Source organism: Anarhichas minor, unplaced genomic scaffold (assembly GCF_050575085.1).
Source record: "Anarhichas minor isolate MPS153535 unplaced genomic scaffold, ASM5057508v1 ptg000058l, whole genome shotgun sequence".
Lineage (NCBI taxonomy): Eukaryota > Metazoa > Chordata > Actinopteri > Perciformes > Anarhichadidae > Anarhichas > Anarhichas minor.
Genome location: NW_027466504.1, coordinates 1,403,625 through 1,431,149, shown reverse-complemented (window position 1 = coordinate 1,431,149; position 27,525 = coordinate 1,403,625). Strand labels below are relative to the sequence as shown.

Sequence of the window (27,525 nt, the reverse complement as noted above, 5' to 3'; positions counted from 1 at the left end):
CTCAAATCTAATTACATCTTGTTCATCGAGTGCCAACATTTGACTTCTTGTATCTGAAACGTTTGTTTTCCACAGAGCATCCCGTTGGCCTTTCGTCAAGGGAACCAGGGTGATGCTAACTTCTGGGTTGGCCTACAAAAATTCTTCATCCATGACACACACTATGACCTCTTGGACAATAAAGCCGCGGTTATACCTCTCGATTTTAGCTGATTCCGATCAAGTATAGTGACGGCAAGGCTCCAGAGTAACTTGTTTTCCCCCCCTAAATAATATCAACCATTCTAAAGTCAGTATATAGTGTTCAAACTTCTGAATGTCAACCTGTTACTTTGTTATTGTCATCTATAGGGGTTATTTGCATAAAATAAATGTGACCTGCAAAAATGGACCATATATATGAAACTGATCGGCCGATCAGTTGACAACAATCAACTGACATTCTCAAAGCTCTTCAAAGTTTTCCATTTTCTCCTCTCATCTGTGTTTGGTTAGTGAGAAAATGTTGGATGTGCACGGAAAGGCAAAACCATGCTGTACTGAACCCCTCCATCATAACATTTCAGGCTAAAAGAATGGCATTGGGGTGTTTGTTACTGCTGTCAAATGTCAAAGCGGGTCAAAATTGACCCGAACAGTATGTAAGGGTTAAGAGATTCTTTTCTGATTCAGCTAGTTTGTATCCGTGCCATCGTGGAGGTCCTGAATTGAAAGGGTGTTTCCTGTCTCTCTCTCTCTACAGATACAAGCCCTTCTTCCCGTTCCAAGTGCAGCCTCTGCTGGGTTCGGCTTGTGATTTAGACCTGTCCGTCCAGGACAGCAGGCTGGTGGAAGGCCGACTCAAAGTCACCCTCAATGAATGTAGCAGGTGAGACCTCCCACAGACTGAATGTATCGGGGCACCGCTGTCCACATACCGATATGTGTTTTAGTCTGGGGCCCCTTTGTTCCAGTTTGGGAAAATGAAATGCTACATCACACTGTGATATTTTAGACAATAGTTTACTTACGATTTTGCCTTTTTACTGTTTCAAAATGACAATCCCCCCCCCATCGCAATACCACAACCCAGCTTTATTATTATTTAGAATAAATTTATAATTTATTGTTCGATTGAAAATAGTACAAAGACAAGATATTTCATGTTCAAACTGATAAATTTAGTATTTTTGTAAATACACACTCATTTGGAACTCGATGCCTGCAGTACGTGTTTGCCGCTGTGTTACATCACCACTTTTTTAACAACACTCGGTAAGCATTTGGGAACTGATGACACTAATTGTTGAAGTTTTGAAAAAAGCAAAATTCTTTCTGATTCTTGCTTTATTGCTTTATCTTGCTTTATCTCAGTTGCTCAACAGTCTGTGGTCTGTTGTTTTTCATTCTGCACTTCATAATGCACCACTTCAACAGGCCAGTATAGTACGCTGTAGTAACACAGGCAGTATGTGGCTTGGTATAGAGCTAGAGGAATGAGTCCTAAAACCCCAAATTGAGTCGGCATGAAATAAGTTATGTGGTACCGTTAACACAAGTAACTTTAAAGTTTGTTCTACGAAATAAATGACTTCACTGAATTCCCCTCTGGTGAATTTAGAAGCTTTTACATGTGTCAGAAAAGGGGCTTAATCAGATTACTAAACATCTTCCCACCAGGCTCTCGTCTACCTTTTAGCTTAGTGGTGACGTGAAGTCACGTGAAGTCACGTGACCATGGTGTAGGTCGTTCATAACATTAGCTTCTTACTTCTGGCGGTTGCATATTTGAGAAACGTTCTCACGTTTTGTTCTTTAACAGTTGGTACCATTGGCCCACACGGTTTTCACAGTGTGGTGAACCTCGCCCGTCCTTGCTTGTAAACGACTGAGCCTTTCGAGGATGTCGCTTTCATACCCAATCATCATACTATCACCTGTTTACCGGTTTACTTGGGTTTAACTTTTTCCCAAAACAAGTTGGGTTTTCTTGTCAAACAAAGGACAGCATTTAGCTCCGTTAAACTTTCCTTTAAAACCCTCAAATTGAAAATTCAATATTACATATTTTACACATTGGTTTTTACTGCATATACATTCAGTGCATTTTTAACTAATGCAATGCATAGATTGATTTCTTTGTCCCACTAAACCACCAGCGCCATTGAGCCATTTTAGTTTATTTCGGAGGTCAGGGAGTTAGCTAGGAGATAGCAGGTCAACAGTAGATGCCAAATAGAAGTGGTGTACATTATCTGAAAATTGTGAACCTGAAGATTTGAGATGCAGCAGTCAATTTTTTCTGTTTATAAATCTGTAATAAACATTGTTGTTTGTTCAGATGCTTATTCAAGTGTTGACAATTTAGAGCAGGGGTATTCAATTAAAATTCAGCGAGGTCCATTTAAAGAGAATTTCCTCAGCAAAGGTCCAGAACATCACAGTAATGTTTAACTTCTGCTGTGATTTAGTCCCATGGTATATATTGAAGTAGCCAACAGTTGTATTAATCTGCATATGTAGTCAACAACTGACTCTCAAATCAAATAAAGAAAGTTCTATTGAATGATATCTCAACAATATTTATTGTCAGTTTTTAAACTGAACTGGACGAATTATAAATAATACATAATCTAACAATAAATCATTTTTTCCTCTTGTTTCAAGTAAAATAAGGGCTGGATTAAATAATAGATTACATAACGAAAGCTTTTGAAAATGTTCATCTTAAAATAAAGTACTTCATTTTAGAAAAAATAAGACTTAACTAAATTGTCCTGCAGATTTATATTAATTTCATTCAGATGTTAAGTGATATCAATAAAAAAAGCTACGATATTATACTATCCTCATCCTTCTAAAAAGAGAAATTAGTGTGCAGGGACTTTATCTGTGGTTATTAAACCAGCTCTATTGCTCTCTGTTAATGTGTCAGGATTCTGATCATATTGGGCTCCTAGATCATTTATTATCTGTGCCTTCATTTCAGATGTGAGATGGTAAGTTTGCTCAAAAGATTTGTGCTTTGTCTCGTAGTGGCGCTTCACATTACTGCTTTTAATAATCGCCACGATCTCTGAACATATGAGACGTACTGGTTTTAAACTGGGTTGAATGAACATATTATAGCCTGTCCATTCTTTGTTAAAGGCTCTGGTTAAGATGTCCACTTGCTCTTTTTGGAGAACTTCATGTGAAATAACTTCTCTGACTCACGTACTTCTCAGACTGTTGGGTCTCTCGTGCGCGTGTGTAATTGGTCGGTGTGTTTCCTGCACCGCTGAATGAGTGACGTAAAGACTAGAAAAGCTGTGCTGGTTAAAATAGAAGCGCTACGTCAAAATGTAATAATTCTCAATTATCTATCGGTTGAAGGTCCAGGTCCGGATACAACGGACCAGGACCGTGGTCCGCCTATTAGTGACCCCTGGTTTAGAGTGTATAAGCGCTTAGAACATTATGATGGAGGTATATGATGGCCATTCCCCTGCTCATTTATGTCTCCTGAGTTGTTGTAGCAATTTTGGGGTTGATACTATTTCTTACAGAGATTTGCTGAATGTAACTATTTCTGACCACCTCAGAATTGATAAAAATGATCAACGGTCCCTCCAAAATACCAAACAAAGGCCTTTATAAGCCAGGGGCGTGACAAATATACAAAAATGCAAATTAACTTTGAAACTATTCACACTGGCAGCGATGCAAATTTGCGACAGGTGCCACACGTTTTCAATAAAAGGTTTGAATATATCGGGGCAAGCAGAGGACCAACTACCAAGACCCTAGTGACCCAGATCTGCTTCTGGCAGTCTGCTTGAGGTAAATTAGTGTATAACTTAAACTTTTCCTCTTAGCAAAATGCTCTGAGTGAATTTGCCTTTGGTAAACAATTACGCAGTGCATATGTCTAGGGCTTTTATTGTGAAAGGTACGATCGGGAGGAGTGCAACGACTCTGCACTGCCTTTGTCAAGGTCTTTGTTTGTACTATGGAGCCTCTGTGTTGTTCTGCAGTCGTGAACAATTTGAACATTTCCAATTTGCACTATGTGATGGGTTGATGTCTTTATTTACGGTATGAAAGTCCAGAAAATCTCTTTCTGGAAAAACTACACAATTTCAACACATAGTATTCACGTTCTGTGTAAAAGTACTCATGACAAAGCCTGTTCAAAAAGCTATACTGACGTGCAAATTAATTTCCAGAAAAAGAACCTTGAGGAAAAACATGCTGTCTGGTATCAAAAACATTTTGACATTTTTGTGATTTCTTCAAGTATTATTAGAAATGGAGTCGATCATCACACAAATACAACTGGGCTCTTCAGCTCCACAGGAGTATCAGCTTTCCAGTCAAACTGCATGGGTTTGGCTCCAAACTACTCTTCAAACTCATTTTCATTCACATATCTTGAGGTGAGAGTGAATATGACCATGCCACTTATTCCCCTAATACCCTGTACCTGATGCTGTTGGGTAATTAATAAGCTGCATTCTTTGATATTGAAGGCTATATCAGACTTGACTTAAACATTGCTTTCCTAAGTTTGTTAAATACAATGTAACTAATAAATACAAAGATATAAATGCACCAAATGTTTATTTATTAAAACAATGGAATCCGATGCCAGAGCGGCTTATTGTCACAGACACCAGATCCAGCTAGTTGAGTCGGTATCAGACGGATATCTGGTATCTCTATCGGTGCATCTTTGCTTCTGGATCTGCGTCTTCTGAACTGGATCTCAAGGTAACATGTGATTTACTGAATCAGCATTTGAAAATGGACTTCTAAGCAGACTTTTCAAAGAGAAAATGACAAAATACAAACATCTAATTGAACCTGCCACCCATATCAATTCTACAGAGGGGAAATGCTGATTAAAAATTTTGAGAGACATATGGGTTGTGCCTGTGTGTGCTTTGTTATATGAGAGTGTGTGTGTCTGTTGAATCATGCTTGGATGTGGTTGATCAGATCAGGCTCTCCCATTAAAAATTCATGTCCTGCCCATTAAAATCGTACAGACTCTCTTCTTCCCCTACCCTCTTACATCACCTTCTTCTATATAAGCAAGTTCGGAGCCTGTTTTCCACCTAGCCTAACAGTTTGAGTGGTCAGTTAGATCATCACACCTCAGCTGAATGAGTGATTGTTAGAGGTTTACTGTTGTATGCCGTAAATATCCAGCAGAGGCAAGTATCCACCCATTTAGCAGGAAATGTGAAATAGTTAAAGTAGTTAGAGTCTTATTGAGGTAAGTCAGCATCATGTCGCTGAAGGTGATCGTACTGGTATCACAGTATTGCTGAAGTATGGCTTTATTGTCTTTAGTTGGTGTCTGCAGAGACACACAGTGTTGGATGCATTGATCTCCTCTGCCCAGCAGGGGGCAGCAGTAGCCAACCATATATCAACTTTTCTTTCCAGCGTCACAGTACACAAGCAGGTCCTGTGTACTGCTTCAAGTCCAGCTTTATCCTTTGTAACTACAGTATTAATACAGCGGCGAATTAATGAGTGACTGCTGGGAGTGGACAACATAAGAAAGCAAGAGAAAAAATTATAAATCAAGTAATTGTAACTCTGAGAGTCATTCTTCAAGCACAAATGTCAAAAGCTGGCTCATTCTAGCTTCTCCAATGTAAAGATCTCAAAAAGAAAATCTTGCAAGCTTGGCTCTCAACTTGTGATGGGTACTTTTTATATTTTATAGACCAAACATGCAATTGATTAACCAACACAATTTCTGCCGATGAACAGATAATGAAAATATAAAGTAACCTTCTGACAGAACACAGATGGGGAAAGCTGGTGTTGCACCTTTTGGTTATGCAAATTGGGTCATTTTTGGCCACAAATGGTGATTTAGCTTTGCTCTTCCATAAAGTTGTTGGACTTAAAGAGACAGATTAAACGATGACGAGATGACATAGCAGCAGCACGAATATTTTCTCAGATTTTACAAAGCTTCCTCAAGACCCACAGAAGACATTTGCTTCCTCAAGAGCCACAGAAGACATTTTACTGCAGTTCCCACGTGCTGAGATGCATGAGCAATGGCCAGTAAACTGATCTTTATGTCTCTAATCAGTGGCAGGTGATGTCTGAGGATTAGCAATAAATAGGAATGATGTCCTGTATTGATGCAGAATGTCATCAATCCTCTCACATAATGCGGGGGCAGATTTAAGCTGCGGGGGATGAAGATCAATAAAGCCTTTTATAACCTCAGGTTGTTGCGTTAAGAGTGAAATATGATCGGATCCTCTTTACGACTGCATGTCTCATTACAACACAGCAGTGTTTAGAGTGGTCTCTAGATTAAGGACTAGTGCTTTACAATTTAGATTCTTCTTAATATAAAGTGCAGTGTTTTATTGTTTCATTTTAAATTATTCAAACAAACTTTCTTTGGGAATAAGTATACTTAAAAAAAACAGGTTTAAGACAAGTTTATTTGTTCCTTTTAACAGAAAGTCAAATCAAAGTGCTTTTCATATGACTACAAAGGCATTAAAGCCCATGAAAACATTTTTTATTATTAGTTATATTAATTTAATAAATTGTATTTACTAAATGGGCAACAATCAAAGTCAAACTCTAGTTCTACTGAAGCAATAGTACTTTTTGAAGTATAACAGTCAAATGTTGCTGAATCCTGATTCCATGTCAAACCAGTGAGAAGAGGGCAGAGGAAATGACGATGCTCAGGGCCTTCAGGGCCAAACATTTAAAGGAACAGTATGTAGCATTTAAGGGGATTTATTGGCAGAAATGGAATCTAATATTCATAAATATTTTTTCTTTGGTTGATAATCACCCGAAACTAAGTGTTTTTTGTGTCCTGAGAATGAGCCCGTCATATCTACAGCGGGAGCGGGTCCTCTGCACTGAGCCCGTCGTGTTGCACCGTCATGTTTCTACAGTAGCCCAGAACGGACAAACCAAACACTGGCTCTATGAGCCTTTTGGGTTTTTACGTTACCTCAAGGCCACCGTAGTTCTCTACACGCTTGGGTGAGCAGAGGGGTATGCAGTTATAATAATCAGATAGAATCTCAACCTCACCACTAGATGCAGCTAAATCCTACACACTGCTCCTTTTAAGAAGCACAAAGCAAAGACTTAATTGGTGCTTCTGAATGTCTTCGTTGTAGAATCTCACAGTTGTCTCTATGTCCCTGCAGATTGTTCATCCTGGGCTCCTATGACAGAGAAACCTATGTACACTGCACTCTGGAGCTGAGCAGCCACCAGTGGAAGGAGAAGACTCGCAGCTCCATCAAACGGGTGGGTTCTCCTCCCTGTTAACATCCCACTCTACTTCTCTTTGCTCCTTTACCTTCTCTCCGCCTCAACCCAAAATGAAAATACAAATCAGCATTACCATGTTCCACCCCATAAAGGAACCAGATTGAAAGTTTGTTTGAACATTGATGGAATGTCAAGATGGGACTGGCTTATGTGTCATTAGAGAGATGTTTAACATTACACATTTCCCCAAAGACCCTATCAGTGTTCACCTGAGGGGGGGGGCACTACACTTCATCAACTGTTATCAGCTGTTATACTGTAAGAGAGCAGTGCAGAGCGCACATGCACTAAAAGGCACGCATCCGGCCGACAAAGCAAGGAGAAACACAGAGGGAGCTCAGGTTTACTCCTCTATACCTTTACATAGATAATAATTGTTTACTGCTATATTAATGCTCTGAATATCAAAACCTTTTCAAACGCTCAGAAGTGTAACACAGCCGCTTCCTCTGACACATATTGGACACTTTGTTTTATTGACACATTAATACAAGCTTATTTTCATCATCCTTGCACTGATGAGATTGTCCCATTGTTGACATTTTGAGCGGCACAGAACATTTTCAGGCCCCTCCGGCAAACCTTTTCTAATTGCTGCAATTTAGAGATATTACAGCTATCACATCAGGCTGGTTTGGAAGTGACTAATGACAGTTTTAGAGTGAAATGTCAGCTGTAATCATTGGCTCTGGCTCCAGCAAAGCCTAATGCTGCCGCTATCCTTGCCACACACTTCTGAATGGCATTTGCAATGGCTCAAAGATTTGTATTGTGTTGAACAGTAATTGTTCGGCGCTGTGCTTTCATATCATTTTTAATGACGTTGGAGGAGTTGGATCCTCGTCCAGCAGGGGGCAGTGAAATATCAGGCCTCCCTCTCATTACAAGCACATAAACTCTGTCACTTCTTTCATCCCAAAGCAGCAGTTCATTGTACTTTTACAAAATATGTGCTCTGGGTTTCTGTTTGTAGTACTAGAGTTCAGAGTTAACATTTCCTTTGCAAATACAAACTGAAATATTACAAATAAGTTTATGCGTAAAATTGTTGTCAGGAAACATTGGGTCAGGTTCCAAGTGAATCAAATACTACACGAGGATAGTTCGACCTGCAGTCAGCCAGTGCGTTTCTGTAATGTTGGCTCACAGTTTGGTTATTTAGTGTGTAAAAAAAAAAAAAGGACCTTTTCACACATGAAATATAATAAACATAATATGGATATTGGTTATCACGTTTTCTACAGATCGAGTAGTTCTATGGTATTTTTGGTTCCAGATCCAGTAATCACACGGAGAAGAACTTTACTGTATTCTCCTGAATGTTAGACAGCCCTGATAAGAAGATGTCAAATGAAAGATGATGTTATTTAAGATTGTTTGATTGTTTTTCACTATAAATAACATGTGTCCTATATGGGATGCAATAAAAACATTAGATTCCAGTAGGTTTTCCTGCCATTATAGGAGTTTTAAGCATATTTTGATGATTATCAAGATGAAAATGTGAATCACAATTATTTTGGCGAGGATAAATCGTGACATGCTAGACAGAGGTTTCTATTACATGAACGCTCTGTAATGACAGGACACTTGCCGAAAACCTGATATTTGACAATTCCTGGAGTGGTGAGTTGAAGTGAGAGCAATGTTGTGGAGGAAGACGATTGTTTTCTGTTTCTCACAAGTTGCATCTTTGATAGATTTCCATTGAATTGATTGTTGGCCGTCATGAACAAGGCAGACATTCGACCTAGTCTCTCAATCATTAATTTAATCATACATTAGTTTATTGTTAAGTTGTTTATGTAACATTTGAAAAGCATTTTGGGGCGTGTTATGCCTTTATTAGATGGTGATGGTAGATAGAGACATGACTGTCCAGCGTCTTAATCCCTGAGAAACGAGGGCGCTCAATCAAATGTGTCTGTCAATATTGTAGCATGTGAAGGAGAGCGTACCCGGCATGCCGTTCAACAGTGTAAGAATAAATATTGTAGCTAGCAATAATATTTCTCCAGAACTGAGCTCATGGTCGGTAAAGGTGCAGCCAGCATCCAGTAAGTAATGAATATGTGAACCGTTCCTCCCCAACACTCGACCAATACAGACATCAGCACAGCCCTTTCCAAGTGGACCCACTTCAAAGCACTTGTATCCCTTTTTTGTTAATATAGGCATAGAAATGCAGATTCACAGTGGCATTTGAGCCTGCTTTATCAGACTTCTCCAGTCTGCGTGTCCCCTGCAGGACTCTGTAGTACAGATTAAAGGCTATACCATCTGGAAAAGGTCAATTCACCATCTCTCTGGCTCTCTCCCTTTTTCCCCTGATGATTGCCAGATATGAGCTTCCCTTGCTTGTCTTATGAAAACAGCCGCTTGTCTCGTGTATGCTAATGGTTTTCCTTCTATTTGCATATCCCCTCAATTTAAGCACTGAGAGCCACATACTCCTGCTTTTCACTGTACCATGTGTCTGTCTTCCCAAGGTGTGAGCCACTCTTATCAGGAACTGTGTTCAGCATGTTTTTAGCTGGTTTAATGTCTCTATCTTCCAAAAAGGTTACACGGTTATTTTATTGTCATTGTACAGCAGTATTGCACAACAAATTGCAGATTTTACAACATGAGAAAAACACATAAAAAACCCAAGAAACAACTATATTATATATGGAGAGTGGCGGATGGGGTCTGTTTTATGAGGAAGTCAAATAACCAGCTGCAGAGTGAGGTACTCCGTCCCAGAGTGTCAAATTTTCCAATCGGTTTCACTTCCACTCCAAACACTGTACAGTGTAGTTTACTGTGCTTTGAGTCAGAAGACTAGAACGGTGCTATATAAATGCAATTCCATGTATATTCCTCCAGATTGATGTCTTTCTCCTGGGTGGCGGCATCCCTGAACATGTCTGTACATTCGATGCAGTCCTGAAGAACAGCTGGGGCTTCACTCTTAGACCAGAGTTTCTTCTGATGGTTTAGCCCGTTTAATTAGCTGGGACTATGTAGGCAGCAGCAACAGGGAAATATGATCCGATTGTCCAAAGTGGGGGCGGGGGAGGGCTTTGTAGCTGCCAGGAATATACGTGCAAACATGGTCCTGTGTATTATTTCCTCTGGTGGAGATGTTGACATGCTGGTGGAATTTGAGGTATGTTTGAATAAAATCACCAGCTATAATAAAGAAATACATCGAGTTTGTTTGTCATGTGCCTGCTGATGACCTCATACAATTCCTGTTGTGCATTTTTAGGAATATGCATCGGGAAGATAATATGGCCGGCATAACTTAAAAATTCAACATCAGGGAAACATTGTCCATCGACTCTGACTACGTGTGAGCACCAAGCATCATGATGTAAACACCCAGTCGGCTCAGCCGTCGAACGATTTTGTGTCCGATGTATTTTTGTCAGAAATGTAGCGACGTCTATTGAAGCTGCTGGATCTGACCGTGCCGTCACCCATCGCTGTTAACGTTCTGGTTCCACACTGAATAGAAAGTCACAGTACTAGTTTTGAATGGGCCCGAGAGACACAGGCTTTAAACATCAATGTTTACTGGAGCATTCATTCATTTCGCCAAAGCCTGCATCCTCAAACAGGTTGTGCTTATTCTCTGATGCTCACAAACACTTGCCCTCAAAGAGTGCTTTCTTACGCTGTGACAATAGTGTGTGCCGAGTCAAATCCCTTGTCGCCAATATAGACGCACGACAGGCGTGCTTAGAAGTGAGAACAGCAGCACGTGCAGGCGTTCCCAAGAGCCTATTTTTCAGGAAGCAATGCTTGTGCCCCAAGATAGAAATAGTTCAAGTTCTTGAACGCTGCAGCATGCACCGCACGTCATGTGACGAGGAACAACCAACACAGCCGGCAGATATCGTTTCTTTCTTCTGTAAATATCACTCTCACACCGCAACCCCCCAAGCAACTTGGATGAAAGTAGTGTTTTTTGTTTAGTTTTTGAGATGCAACATGTGAATGGCCCTATTTTAGTCATATAGTGGCTAGCTAGCTAGCTAACTGTAGCATACATTCATGCTACAGTTGCTGAACATAAAAAGCCCTTGTTGCTGTGCTTGGTCTACTATATATGTGTGTGTATATATATGTATATATATATATATGTGTGTGTGTGTGTGTGTGTGTGTATATATATATATGTATGTATGTATGTATGTATGTATGTGTTCTTCTTCCTATCATATATTTATGATACAAAGCAAATAAAGATGTCCCTTTATCTTTGCTGCCTCCCATTGGTCAATGTTTACTTCAGCCACTTCATTGTACTGTGTGCGCTTGCATCTGCACAACACAGACCACCTGTGAACTGGGTAAATGAAGCCTGTTCCATTACTGTGTGTGTGCGTGCGTGTGTGTCTTTTTTATTACTCATTTATGGTGTGTTGAGGTCGAGGGGTGGGGGCTCTGTCAGGCATGTTTGCACATCTGCCCTGTCGATTCCATCGGCGGCCCTGAAAGCTGATTCTTGCTGACAGCTTGACCGAAGGGACATACGCAGGAACACTACGCTCAACGTCTTGTTGTGTAACAACAGTTGGTTGCACTCGGTGCATGGCTTTGTGTTGTATGAAAAGAGTGTGTATATTTACAGCTGTATGAGGCCAAATGTTCCGCTGGATGTTGTGTGTGATTAGTCTCATGGCCCGAAGCCCAAAATCATCCAGTTTCCCAGACTGTTCCCAGGCACAGGGTTTTCTCCACAGCAACATGTAACGTCAGTGATTAGGAAGTCAGGAAATGTGAACGTCTTCCCGACAGACATCTTGATCTGTTTAGGGTCTCTATCAGAGAGCACTTTCAAGGGTTAGACCAGTAAAAGCCAGACATTTGCCTTCAGTTGGAAGACATCTATGTTTTTTTTTAATATTACAGATTTAATTAAAAAATTGTAAGAATTAGGTCATTTATTTGCTAATGTATTTATAGATTTTTCTTTTAATTAATTTGCATTTGTATTACAGTATTTAACAACAGCTTTGGCTCAAGTTTCACAACAGAGTTTCAAAATGAAGATTATGAACACACAATGCGGTTGACCGACGTGTTTCAGCAAAAAGGAAGTGCTTTGTCTTTCAGCTTCCTGCCCACAGCAGCAGTAAGAACGCTGCTACCTTGTGCCTGCATTTTATTTTACATACAGTATATTGTTATGATATCATAAGAAGTTGTCAGCGTCATTTAAAACGTGCTAATATATTTCTTCATCCAAAGCACAGAGTGCACAGTGAACACTCATTCAGAGACAAATCCAGTTTTCTATGACATGGACTTGTCATTAGAAATGATTAAAGCCACGTCAAGGTGCTTTTGTTTTTTGTCTTGATTCTAGTGGTCCCTGTGGATGAATGTGAGTCCCTTTAGTAAACCTTTATATTCTACTGCAGCAAGGTCTGACGGTCTGCCCCGCTCAGTCCTGGGTCGGGTTGTCCCGTGCCTCCCTTCCCTCCAGTGGGCCAAACAATATCAGCAACTCCAGCAGCATGGTGTCTGTGTTGGCTCTTAGTGGGGACCGGTGGAGCAGCGAGGCGAAGCTCAGCTCCTGGTTGAAGGGGGAGACGCTGCTGCAAGGCTCTGAGCTCTGACTGCAGGTAGAAGGCTGCAGAGAAGTTGGATCTGTCCATGGTGGGCTGCTGTAGTCTGAGCAGAATTTTTGATCTAATTTCTGATTTTGCACGGAATCCAACCTGGTGACCCCGATGACGAGGATTAGGAAAAATATGATTTCTGTCAATGTTGAATGGCCTGGATCAGGTTCGACCTTTTGTAAAACATAAACAAATACTGTACATACAGAGAATGAATGCCGTAGAACTTTCTTTTATTATATAGTTTGACATGTTTTTAAGTGTAAAATATTGTAAGCTGTAAGAACTTTACACTCACCACTAGCACCTGAGTTGCTCATGCGCAGCAGGAATCAGGCAGGATGTACGGACCGGGTAGCGAGTGACATGTGTTGTTGTTCCTATGTAGCGTAAATGAGCTGATAACCGATATAACGGATCAGTGCATTGACTTTGACTGGCCGGTCCCTGATCCAGCTTTTTAGGCTGTATCGGAGGCATCTCCAATTCTAGTATATTAACTAAACGACTCTATTCATAAATGACAGTTTCCAGACCAAATCAGACTGAAGCAATTCATGCAGATGTCAGAATTTGAAAATAAAATTGAAGTAAGGATGACTTTTCATAACTTTTATAATTGTATAGATAATGAATTCTACAGTCTGACGGCAGATTACAGTAAATGATTCATACACACTCATGAAAATTGATGATTGTGACTGTACTTACTGCATTAGTTTACTCTTTCTGTTCTTTATCAACTGCAAAGTTGGTCTTTATTCAAGACACCAAACGTTAGATTCACTTGTGATTTGAATCATCCTAAATACAGTGAGCTACAGTGATACTGCACATGACATTAAACCACAGTAACACACACTCGGTGCCATACATTTGAAATGGGGGAGGTAATGAAGTCATTGACCATTTGGTTGCAATGTTGCTCAGTCTGTCTTCTTAAGTAAAAATAAATAAAAGTGCGTGTAGACACATGTTTCAGTGATTGAGTGATCGGTACGCTTAGCAGTAAGCAGTGAAACTTGTCGTTTAGTATTTGGCTTCTGTGTAAGGACAGCAGTTTGTGTTTGAAAAACATAATCAGCAATCTCAAAATATTGTAACTATTACTACAGATTGTTGTTCAGTTCATCTTGAAACCATTCAAGAGCCTAGTCCACAGCCGTCACCTAAGACCTCAGGATCAGCCATGGCACTATTTGTGATCCTCTCTCGCTATAGTCAATTTTCACTTCAAACACACTCACGCACACCCCACCAGTCAAGCTCGGAGAGGGAGAACGGACAATTTTATGCAGGTGATTTTAGCATCTCTGACGCACACACACACACACACACACACACCCCTCCCTTCCTTCCCCATTACAGTGGTTGTTTGATGTTCCACTTAGGGTGTCTTTAATCTGCCCCGAATACCCGATGAAAGACGATGACACACACGCAGACACAAGCACACACACACCCTACAACAATGAGCCACAGCTTTACTTTCCATTCAGGACTTTTTGGAGTCCAAGTACAGTAGGAGTGGGCAATATCGTCACGGTATATTTGATTTTCTATCAACATCAAATTATCATGTAAGACATTTTCTGGAAACTCAATTGATGGATCAACTAGTAAATATAAACATCTGGCTTTGGCTAATCAAGCAAATTTTAATGCTAATTTCAATTTGACTAGTCTTTAGGCAGACAAAAGTAAATGCATAAAGAACTAGGGCTGGCTGTTGACAATAGTGTATACATCACCTAACCTGAAATAATTTTGTAACCATTTTTTTAAATCAACTTTTCAAATGCATACAGACCCTTTTTTATTTCAATGCATCAGTGTTCATTATAAAACGTTTGTCCATATATATATATATATATAAAAACGACCAAGTATTTAATACCAACTTTCAATACATTGTTAGGAAATAAAACTTACAAAAATAGGATTAAATACTAACTTAAATAAATGGAATGTGGTAACTAAATGTAACAGTCGGGTGCTCTGTAAATTTCTTTAAATCTGGAAACTAGACAATGTGATTATGATTCGTCTCTCCTTCAAAAACAAAACAAAAAACGAGGCTACGATGGCATTGTTTGTCGTGTCAACATGCACATCCAGCACATAATCAAATAGTACCCAAAGGAGCCAATCACCTTTGTCGTTTTAGTAATGCACACATTGACTTGTGGCGGGTGACATGTTCACCATTCGTTTCCGCCTTGCTGGGCCAATTAAATGCCCTGTTCTAATTCTGTTTGACAACGGCTGGCCGTGCAGCAGAAAGCAGATTAAAGACATGAGAGGTTGGTCCCACAAGCTGTTTGTTTCTAATCGCTTCTTTTCCATGGATCAATTCACTCAATAGACCAGCCGCTATGTGCATGACAGGCAAAGCCACAGCCATATTACAGTTTTCTTGCCATTTTCATTTGGAATGGTCTCTCATTAGAGAAGAAATGAGCTGTTACTCACTGCAGTGTGTCAAAATGGCTCTACAGAACTCCAAATAATGCCCATACTGATTAGTCATTAGCCAGACTTCATTAAAGTTGTCAAACATCCATTTTTTGCATGTTCCTGTATCTAGATACAATATTTAACAAAGTGTAAATAATAATTTGCTTGGACCAACACACTTTTTCAATTGACTCCCTGTTTGTATTCCAGAGCCTATGAGGGGAAGATGAAATGCTATCTGAAATCACACACTGGGGCGGCATTATGCTGCCGATGTTTGGTTCAGTGGGAATAAACAATGCTGGTGTAACGGCGGATCTTCTTCAGTGTTGCAGAATCTCTGTATGAAAAGGGCTTCGGTTGTTGGAGATGAATTGCCATCATTTAAATTGGAAGAGTACCAATTAAACCCTGGCTCTATATTCCCTGTACTTGGTACCAAAGTACCTCTATCTTTCTGGGAAACCCTGAATGAAATTCATAGGAAATTGTCAAGTCGAAAAATGAAGCATCACCAAACATATGTGTTGTAACTCTGTTATGTTGTTCATTCTGTGCTCATGACATCTATCACACGTCTGTCCATCCTGATAGAGGATCCTCCTCTGTTGCTCTTTTCGTCCCTTTAAAGTTTTTTTTTGGGGAGTTTTTCCTGTTCCGATGTGAGGGTTCTGGGACAGAGGATGTCATATGTGTACAGATTGTAAAGCCCTCTGAGGCAAATTTGTGATTTTGGGCTATACAAAAACAAATTGAATTGAATTTCAGTATCATGTACACTTTGTCTGGGATTTGACCTTTTTAGTATGTGCCTTGGAAGACATCAGTGTAAGCACTCGATAAATTCATCTTCTAATCTTTGTGGAATCACTCTGAACTCCCGTTCTTTCCATCTAGAAGGATCTGACAACTGACATGACGTATGCTTGTCTGCTTTTCTTCAACTATGTCACTTATTTAGAGTGATGCTAACCACTGACTATTTTTCTGTTTGTACTTGTCCTTAACAGAAATTATATTATATAGGATCTATTGAGCAGCAGCAGAGCCAAATTAAATAAAATCATTTATTGTTGTCGTGCTCTTCCTCCCTGAATCACTGAGGGTTTGTGTAAGTCGGCTGTTTTGAATAGCTCATAGGTTTTTAAAGGGCCAGCAGAGACCCGATGTTAATGACTAAGACCTATATGCTGCAGCAACAGGTTACAAATCAAAGTTGAGCTCTCAATTTATTTCAGAGCTCCAATCGTGTTTTTGTTTAACTCTTTTCTGTTCCATTAAAAAAAATACCATTAGCCAGTTCTCAGTGCTATTTGTACAAAACAAATGAGCAACACTTCAGCTACGACTCACCGACAATGTAGCTGGCCACGCTTGTCCGTTCTGTTATTTTTGTCGCATGCAGTGTGAACATGGCAATAGACTGAGATTAGGTGAAAAGCTGTGCAAATGTTAAATAAATGATCTCATCGTCTAAAGCAGCTGGTGAGCTCAGTGAGGAGGGAGATAGCGTTTGCATGACAGACGAGCAGTGGTGTTCAAAGGAGAGGAAAGACTAAAAATGCCAACTTGATAACAAGGGAAATAATGTGTTTCTCCTTTCTAAACCGATGCTTGTAGTTTACAATTTAGTTGTCATTTCTCACTCTAGGATGATGTATCAGTCATGACAGATCATTATTTTTTGATCCCAATGACAGCTACAAAAAAGGACCGTGTGGGCGACCAAACCTCTGTTGCTATCTATACAAGTGCAAATTAGGCAACGCACCTTTTTGTTAGCCTGTGTCTCCATGACGACTCCTTTGTTCTTAATGCTTTTGAAACCTGCTTCCTATGATAAAAAGACAACTTGAAAATTCAGATTGAGCGTGTGGGAGTGTAAACTAAACTTCATAGTGATTTTAGTCAATAAATCCACTGCTATGAAGGTGGTCCATGGATGTTTTTTTTTTTTTTGTCATGATATTATTGAGTTAATCATAAATGGAGAAAAGAGAATCTAAGTGAGTAATGATGGGGTCACTAATGAGATGCCTAGAGTGAACCTAGTAGTATTCAGTTTCTTTTACGGGGTCGGTCCACAGTGTGCAATGCAACTACCGCCTTAAACATAAAATGTCTTGTCACTGTTAGTCCCCATGAAATCAAGGGCAGGATAAGTGTTGTAAGCAGGCTTCACATGTTTTTAGATTTTATCAGCGGAATCAATTAACATAAATTCAGTGAGTTAAAACTAAAGCAGACTAAAGTGTTGGCTGTTATCTGGAGAATGTTTGCAAGACAGCTTCTGTTTGCTGAGCCAAAGAAAAACTGACGTTCTGACATTTTAAAAGATAGGAAAGTGACCATAAATGATCTAGCGTTAGATGCTACTCCTCTGCTCAATCAGTGAAACTATATTATTAGCTAACGTAAGGTTAGCTCACAGCCAGAGTGAGACAGATAGCTGTCAACAGGATCAACGTACGGGATATCTGCTATCCTCAGCTGTAATTGTCAGAAGTGACCTATCAGCAGTTTTTCATGACACTTGTATAAATGTAATGATTATTTTTGAAAAAAAGGTATTAAGTTATTGTAAGTATTTCAGTAATGTATTATCTCACTCATTTTTTAGATACATGTATGAAATCTTCTTTGTTCTTTGAAGTAAAATACTGATAATACTTGTGCTTGGTGCCATAGTTCGGCCCTGGTCCAACTAAAGGCTGCACTCTTTTTAAAAGAGGATACTGGCTCAAGCACTGCGTTAATGGAGTAATATTCCATGGAAACATCCAGATGATATCTTGGTAGTCCTGCTGTGTACCGGGTAGTTTTAAAGGAAAGAGACCTAAAATGTTCCGATGCTTTATACTGTAACTTAACCCGTGTCTGTGATATTGTGTTTGAGAACACATACCACAGAATATGAGTCACTGTTAACCAGCCTGATATACCCATATAAACACCTGAGCTACTGGCCCTGCACCCCACCCCCTCAGCCCACTCCACCCCCATCACCACTGGGGCTGCTAATTGGATGTGGCAGGGAATTGCGGCGCACTTGCCTTGCAGCGACTTGTACCCTATAACCATACACAAATCGATCTGACATGTGGTATTATATTCAATTACCAAGCGGTGCAGTGACAGGGAAAAGGATTTGCTCAACCCCCCCACCTCTCTGTCTCACACACACCCTCCCAGACCAGCTGGAGAGCAGAGGGATGTTCAGCCAAGCAACAGGAGATGCTGCTCCATCCGAGCTATCCGTCAAGCAGCGGTTTAAGACCAGCCTGCAGCTAGCCGCCTCTCCCTGGAGATTGCTTTCAGTATACACATAACCCTCTGATGACTTATTCCATGGAGGCTAGAACAACCCATTCCACTCAAAAACGGCTGTATATTTACAAGTATAACTGTTGGTATAGACAACGGTAGTTTACTACATTTAGACTCATTGTGATGTGAATTACAGCTGCAAGCTAGATCACATCCACTAGTCATTTGTAATCTGTGTCAAGTCGGTGCTGTTTTCATCAGGGAATGCAGCAGACAAAAAACTGAATGTGGTCAACAGAATCCCCGCTTAGCCATCACAACCTCTTTCAGGTATGGGCTGTCACAGTATGAGTAGAGTGTTTTACTAGCACTGTTATCTTTTAGCTGCTATCTGCTTTTTTATCAGGAATGGAAACTGACTGTAGCTGTGTCTGAAATCAGTCCTTTGTTCACATGTTCACCATTCCTTGTAAAATAGACCCTCAGTAGTTTCCTGTGTAGTGAGCAGTCAATTGATTATGACACCTGCCAAATCACCTATCTACTGCGACACATTGCATTGAGATTGTTAGAAAATATTTTAATTTCGCTGTGAAATTTTAAAAGCCTTGTTCGCAAGCCAAAAGTCAAATATGAAAGTAGCAGTTTTTGTCCTGTTTATGAGCGCAGGATCGATTTCTACGGCAGAATGCGTTCGTCTTATTTATGAATTATTTGCGTCTGTACTGTTGCGTTTTCTCTCTTCAATAATTGACTATTGGTTATTTTCCCTCAGTGTCTCAGGCTTCCGGGGAGGCTGGCCGGTTGTAGCAAACCCTCTGCCCCTATTTCAACACCAGAGGTACTCTCCCACAATAGCAACTATCGCCCCCTAGATTCCTTACTGCATTAGTCTATCGGTTTATCAATGTTGGGCAACTATTTCAAGGAGGATTTTTAAGTTTTTCAGAACAGCTAACGCTGAACTGCAGGGGTCCGGTTCATGTAGGTTCACTTTGTGGGATTTAGGCAGACGTCTGGAACTACCAGGACACTTAGGCAGAACCTGTGGGTGGATCTACCCCACTGTAAACAACCTTCTTTTTGATTTCTTTAGCGACGTTTTGTAAGTTTGACCAATCACGAGTCTAGATTACATTACGTGACTGAATGAAATGATGATAAATTATGTAAAAAAGTATTTCATATCTCAGCTCTCTCTGACTTTAATTGTATCAATAATAAAAGTTATTGAGGGAAATATCAGATCAAGAAAAGACAAATCTTTCTAATAAATTAAGAAAGTTGTTTGTGGTCCTTTTGTTGTTCAGTCTACAATAAACTTATATTTAAACCAGATGGTGAATCAGAAAACGAATCAAATATAAAACTAGAGTTTAATCTGATCTGTCGTCACTCTGGTGTTAAACTCCAGTGATGTTGAAAAAAATCATATCAGTCCGATCGGCTGCAGCGTGCATCACATAACTGATGAACAATGAGGGGGCGTGTCTTAACTTAAAACACTTCAGAATCAGAATCAGAACCGTTTATTGCCAATGTATGTTTCACATACAAGGAATTTGTCATGGCGGGTGGTGCATAACATTAGACAATACCATTAAACAATCAACACAGTACAAGAAATAGAAACGTATTACAATTTACAATAGAATATAAAGGAATATAAAATAAAGTGCACAGACAAACAGATAACAGTACTTTAAACAAGTATAATGTAACTGTAATGTAAAAGTGATAAGTGTATTTAAATATGAAGGGATGTGCAGGGGAGTGACCGTTAGGAAATTGTCCTGGGGATGACAGAGTCAGTGGGGGTCCCGGGCTCTGTTAATGAGCCCGACTGCCGATGGGAAGAAACTGATTTGTGTGGTGTGAGGTCTTGTTCCTGATGGACCTCAGCCTCCTGCCAGATGGAAGGGGCACGAATAGTTTGTGTCCAGGATGAGAGGGCTCGGCTACAATCTTTCTTGCTTGCTTCAGGGTCCTTGAAGCGAACAAGTCCTGGAGGGACAGCAGATTTCAGCCAATCACCCTCTCGGCAGAGCGAATGATGCGCTGCAGCCTGCCCTTGTCCTTGGCTGTGGCTGCAGCGTACCAGACTGTGATGGAGGAGCAGAGGATGGACTCAATGATGGCTATGTAGAAGTGCACCATCATTGTCTTTGGCAGGTTGAATTTCTTCAGCTGCCTCAGGAAGTACATCCTCTGCAGAGCCTTCTTGGTGATGGAGCTGATGTTCAGCTCCCACTTGAGGTCCTGGGTTATGATGGAGCCCAGGAAGTGGAAGGACTCCACCGCGTCGACGGGGGAGTCACACAGGGTGATGGGGGCAGGTGGGGCTGCATTCTTCCGGAAATCCACAACCATCTCCACTGTCTTTAGAGCGTTGAGCTCTAAGTTGTTCAGAGTGCACCAGGTCACCAGATGGTCAGTCTCCCACCTGTAGGCGGACTCATCCCCACCAGAGATGAGTCTAATGCGGGTGGTGTCATCCGCGAACTTCAGGAGCTTGACAGACTGGTGACTGGAGGTGCAGCTGTTGGTGTACAGGGAGAAGAGCAGAGGGGAAAGAACTCAGCCTTGGGGGGAACCGGTGCTTATGGTCCGAGAGGCTGAGATGTGTTTTCCCAGCTTGACGTGCTGCTTCCTGTCAGACAGGAAGTCTGTGATCCACTTGCAGGTGGAGTCGGGCATGTGCAGCTGAGAGAGCTTGTCATGCAGCAGAGACGGGATGATGGTGTTGAGAGCAGAGCTGAAGTCCACAAACAGGATCCTGGCGTAGGTTCCTGGAGAGTCCAGATGCTGGAGGATGAAGTGAAGGGCCAAGTTGACTGCGTCATCTACAGACCTGTTGGGTCTGTAGGCGAACTGCAGGGGGTGAGTGAGGGTTTTTAGGTGGGACAGGACCAGGCGTTCAAAAGACTTCATGACCACAGAGGTCAGGGCGATGGGCCTGTAGTCATTAAGTCCTGTGATCCTTGGTTTTTTGGGGATGGGGATGATGGTGGAGGCCTTGAAGCAGGCTGGTACGTGGCATGTCTCCAGGGAGGTGTTGAAGATGTCTGTAAACATCGGAGACAACTGTTCAGCACAATGCTTCAGGGTGGAGGGGGAGTCCGGGCAGGCTGCTTTGCGGGGGTTCTGTTTTTTAAAAAGCCTGTTGACGTCTCTCTCCAGAATAGAGAGAGTCGTCACTGGGGCTGGGGGGGGGGTGGTACAGAGGCATGTGCCCCCCTGCTTAGCTGGGGGAGGGGGGGCTGGTTGTCTGGGGCTGGTTGATGGCGCTGTGGGGGATGGAGTCAGGACTGTCCCATTGTCTATCAAAGCGACAGTAGAACTCATTCAGCTCGTCTGCCAGGCGGAGGTCATTCATGGAGTGGGGGGTTTTAGGTTTGTAATTGGTGATCTGTCTGAGACCTCTCCAGACAGAAGCAGAGTCACTTGCTGAGAGCTGGTGTTGCAGTTTCTCAGAGTACAGACGTTTAGCGTTCCTCACCGCCTTACTAAACCTGTACTTTGACTCTTTATACAAGTCCTTGTCCCCACTCCTAAATGCCTGATCCTTGTGCAACCTTAGCTGTCTGAGTTCTGCTGTAAACCAGGGTTTGTCGTTGTTATAACTCACCCTGGTGCTTGATGGAACACAGCTGTCCTCACAGAAGCTGATGTATGAAGTCACAGCCTCTGTGTACTTATCCAGACTGTTGGTAGCAGTCCTGAAAACATCCCAGTCTGTACAGTCCAAGCACGCCCGAAGATCCTCCATAGCTTCACTGGTCCACTTCTTGAATTTCCTCACCAGAGGTTTACAGAGCTTTAATTTCTGCCTGTATGCAGGAATCAGATGGACCATGACGTGGTCAGAGAGTCCCAGTGCAGCACGAGGGACGGCGTGATAGGCCCCGCTGATTGTGGTGTAGCAGTGATCTAGAATGTTCTCCTATCTGGTTGGGCATTTAATGAACTGTCTGTATTTGGGGAGTTCATGACTGAGGTTTCCTTTGTTAAAGTCACCAAAGACAATAACGAAAGAGTCTGGGTTGATCCGCTCCACACACCGTATCTGTTCGGCGAGTGTCCGCTGTGCTTCCTGCACGTTGCCCTGCGGCGGCATGTAAACACCGACCAGTATGAATGAAGCGAAATCAGGGGGAGAGTAAAAGGGTTTACAGTTTATAATGAAAGATTCCAGATAATGTGGAAGGCTGATCTCGTGCGTCCTCGCTCATGGCTCCTCAGAGATCCCTCCTCGCTCCTCAGAGCAGCAATAAGAGCTTTGGGACGGCCTTCAATAATGCGGCACAGAACAACTTCCGGTTCAAGCGAGGAGCGAGGAAATGACAAATAAGAGACTTGGGATGTACCCCATGTCTAGACTGTACTATTTCAACAGCTATTAGATTGAGCGCCATGAAATTATGTACAAACGCATTTATGTTCTTTAGAAAATCCAAATTATGTTCAGAGACATTTATTTTCTCCAAAGAATGAATCCTACTGACTTTGTTGATCCCTGACCTTTTCTAGCTCTACCATGAGGTTTACTGTTTGGTTTTAAATGTCTCGACAGCTACAGGATGGATTGCCATGCAGGTTGTTTCAGACATTTTTGCTTTCCTGATAATAAATTGTAATAACTGGAGTGATGCTGTGACTTCACCATCATCAGGTTCATATTATAAGTATCGAAATACTTTGGTTAATAACTGAATACCTGCAAAACTAATGGCATTCTCATCAGCCTCAGAAGTACTTTATGTTAAGTGCTAATTTGGAAATGTTAGCTGCTTACATGCTAAACTAAGATGGTGAACATGGTCAAAATTATACCTGATAAACATAAGCAATGTAATTATGATTGTGTTAGCACCCCTGAGCTAAGTAAGCCTCACAGAGCCTCTAAGTATTGCTTTAGACCAGGCAACAACGTCCGGTTCTGAACAGTGAAGCCAATACGGAACTGCCTTAAATCTGCATTCTCTCTAATGTCCATCAGGGGGCGACTCCTCTGGTTGTATAGAAGTCTATGAGAAAATGACTCTACTTCTCTCTTGATTTATTACCTCAGTAAACATTGTTAACATGAGTTTATGGTCTCAATCTCTAGTTTCAAGTCTTCTTCAATACAACATGATGTTCATTTAGTACATTATGGTCCATTTAGAGTCAAACAGACCATAAAGCAGGGGGTGCTTTAGGGCGGGGCTACACAGTGATTGAGAGGTCACTACCACATAGGGCTGCACAATTAATCGAATTTTAATCGCGATCACGATTTTGGCTGCCACGATTAAATGAGCATGATCGTCAGCGATATTGACGTTTAAAATGCGTGCTCTGCTACATATCAAATCAAGCTCTTCCTCAACTAACAGTCAGCCGACCACCAGGGGGCGAACGAGTTGGGAGGTGTCATGCGCGCACCCTGCAGCGGCAGCCTCAAAGAAAGTTCTGTCTGCAGTCGAGTAGAAGAATAGAGAGACAGACAACAGAACAGACGGTCACGGGTGTCGTGTGAAAGGTAAATCTAATGTCAGGAGCAGAAGGTGAGGAGCTAGCCCCTTGAAAAGGATCATCATCCATTGTCTGGAAGTTTTTTGGATTTAGGCCAAGTGATGTTAACCAAGAACAAATCATATGCACAGAGTGCGTTAGAGTTGTGTCTGCGCCGCATAGCAATACAACTAACTTGTTCAACCACCTGAAAAATCACCACAAACCACCTACGATGAATGCATTAAGGCCAAAACTAACGTTACCTCACTGAATCTCCGTCCATGTCCAACGTTCACCCAGAAAACCATAACAGCGACCCTGCACAGCGCTACAGCGTATCCATCCACCTCCCAAAGACACGCTGAAATAACGGATGCAATCGCATTTCATTTGGCCAAAGACGTGTCCAATAAATACTGTGAGCAACAGACATATTTATTTTTAGTTAGCCCTTTATTTTGGGTAAACATTTTATTTATATTTTGCTTCAGGTGATCAGTACCGTATATGTTGTATTTTGATGCAGAGGCGTGTACATTAGCTGGAATGTAGCACAACAATGGAAGTGGAAGCAGTGCTCTTGTTCATTTAAACGTGAAAGTGCAATAAAAAGATGTTGTCCCTAAAATGAATGAATAATCGTGATAAATAATCGTGATCTCAATATTGATCAAAATAATCGCGATTATGATTTTGGCCATAATCGTGCAGCCCTACTACCACGGCATTGTCTGGTCTAGTAGTCCTCCATGTTTTCCTCTTACAACTTTAACCCTTTCACCGTGTGTTTTCAGTTCATGAAAGTTGATTATAACCTTTCATTTGTTCTGCCTGTGAGTCTGGTTTTCATACTGTGGACAAATTTTGTCAATGTGAATGCATCATAACTGTGCAAGATGCAGGCACAACACTTCAAGGTTATGTGGTTGAGATCAAAATAAAGGGTGCGTTCAAAGATGGGATTTGGAAAATATAATTTTAATAACACACCCCAGAAATATATGTTCAAAAAAAGGCTCAGTAATTTCTTAAAACAGCTGGCCACAGTAGTTTTTAGCAAACAATGCTCAAAACAGGAGGAAATATTGATTTGTTTGAGACTATTTTCAGTGTTGGATTAATCCACATGTAATGCTCTTGTGAGTATTTTGGGGCAGTGGGACTTTGTATGTATAAACATTGTGTTTATTTCATTCTTGTTTGACAGAGCAGACCATGCGTTTCATCAAGTTTATTTGTGTGTGTGATATCCCAATTTTTGTGAGGGAGCCCATTAATGTGAAAGCGTAACAGAAAGTGAAATTGATGGTTTTATTGCATTGAGTGTTTTATTCATGGATCAAAGGAAGACTTGTCTGGGTTTTGGTCCCGGAGGTAAAAAAGGGAACTTTAAAGCAGTGATAGCTGCCATTTGAACATATTAACCTTTCATTTGTTCTCTGTGGCAGTGTAGATAAAAGAGACTGGATTTGCTGAAATATAGTGAATTACTCCATTTACATCTGGCCAGTTCAGGGTTGCTACGTTCTTTGTTCGTCCTTCCTGCTCAGAGACGAGGATCCGAGAGCTGCTTGTTGTCTTAGTCGATGTTAACGAGGTTAGTCGAGTCACTGCTGCTCAGCCCTGAGAGAGAACTCTTCTACACAACAATTTGGTGACGCCCCACATAGCTACTTTCTCTCAGGAAAGTCAGGCGAGAAAAGAGTCCTATTTTACTGTTTCTGTTACTTCAAGGAAATATAGTACTCCTCTCCCAAACTGTCATTATTAACTACTTTCCAAACCCTCTGATCCTTCTCCAAACCTTTATGTTTTGCAGCTACTGAGGGGATTCTGTGTTCAGTCTGAGCTCTAGAATATAAAGAGCACACACTGACATACTTTAACTCCCCTTTGTATGAACTGGTCTTTCAACCTCTGCTCAACAGTTAGTTTTAACTTGCTAATGCCTGAAGTCATGTCTGCAGTCATCTGGTTCAAGGATTCAAGGATCATTTATCGTCATTATGCAACACAGGGATGCACAATGAAATGCAGTTGTAGCCCATTTGCAACACAAGAGAAACATGACAGACAAAACGAAAACAGTGGTGCGTTCCTGTAGTGCATTTTCTTTATTTGCGTCATAAGGAATGTAAACAGCAGCAATAAAAACAATTCTCTGGGCAGATAATATGGCCGACATCTTCACATTTATAAATGAGGACATGAGGAAAACCGTGTCAATCAACTCTGACTGTGTTTGAGCACCAAGCATCATGATGTAAACACAGAGTCCACCTCCTCTGGTCCCACCAGAGTCCTGGTCTCTGTTCTGTTGTCTGCCCGTCAAGTGCTGCTTGATCAGATCAGAGCCAGGTCTTTGTAAAGATGTGGGCTCAATTGTCACTGGCCTCCCGTCGCTGGGTTAGCCAGAAGTCTTATTTCATCCATCCTATTTTCCTGTGAGCGAACCTCAGACTGCTACAAGTAGGCTGGGTAGTGGAGTGCCTCAGGTCCTAGCTGGGTTAGCTTAGCTTCCATCACGGCTCTCCTCCCTCACCTCCCTGCGGCAGTTCGGTGGCGTTTGGTCCGGCAGGTCTAGGTGGTCGGCCGTGGGCGTCTCGAGGGCCGCTGCACCTTTTCCAATGCTGAGTGTATTCTGTCGTATGCCATAAGTACTCCAGCTTAACCTGCAAAATCTACGGTGGCATATTCCAGAAATATATGTTACGCAAATAGTCGTCATTCTCCGAGTTTAGTTTCTTCAGAGAAATGTTAAAGAACATAACAGAAAAATTGTGTCTGTATTTTTTTCTGAAAGCTAAGGTTGAATCGGGGAACACTCTGACATATGCAATGGTGACGAGGGCTCTTACTCTGCTCGTCCCCATGACAGAAGCTTCTCTGCTGAGATGGACCGCTCTTTCAGTTTCAAGGATTCTTTCATTTTATTTCCAAAACAAATACAAAGAAACACTTGAATATCCCAATACCAAAATTGAAATCCAAATGCATTTCAATAAAACATTCAACCCTTTGAGTGGGTGTCTCATTCCTTGAAGCAGTCCTGTATACAAAGTGCAACAAATGCTTGTAGTGGAGAGGGCCTTTATTACAATCCCAAATGTGTCACGAAGCGCTTTAGAAACTGTACAGACTCCTTTCTTTCACACTGGAAGACTACTTTTTAACAAAGAGTTTATTTAACATTTAGGTAAAGAAGTATTTTTTCAGGTTGTAAGACGTAATGTTCTGTTTTAAAATTCATGGTCTCTCTCTCTCTGGACTTTTTAAACTATGCTATGCTGCCAGGCATGGTTTCCTGGGCACACTCTCCACCATTAAACATGCTATTTATACTGATAGGAATGACGGGTAGACCTTAAGGCAGAGTCCCCACTGCTTG

General features: G+C 41.3%; 1 protein-coding gene across 1 annotated transcript in view; it reads left to right on the top strand.

Moving 5' to 3' along the window:
• Positions 1–27,525, top strand: part of pdzd8 (PDZ domain containing 8) — a 49,630-nt gene that overhangs the window by 12,449 nt on the left and 9,656 nt on the right. The window contains exons 2-3 of the mRNA XM_076076703.1: positions 743–868; positions 7,173–7,275. Coding sequence (XP_075932818.1) covers positions 743–868; positions 7,173–7,275 — 229 coding nt within the window. The remainder of the gene's footprint in view (positions 1–742; positions 869–7,172; positions 7,276–27,525) is intronic.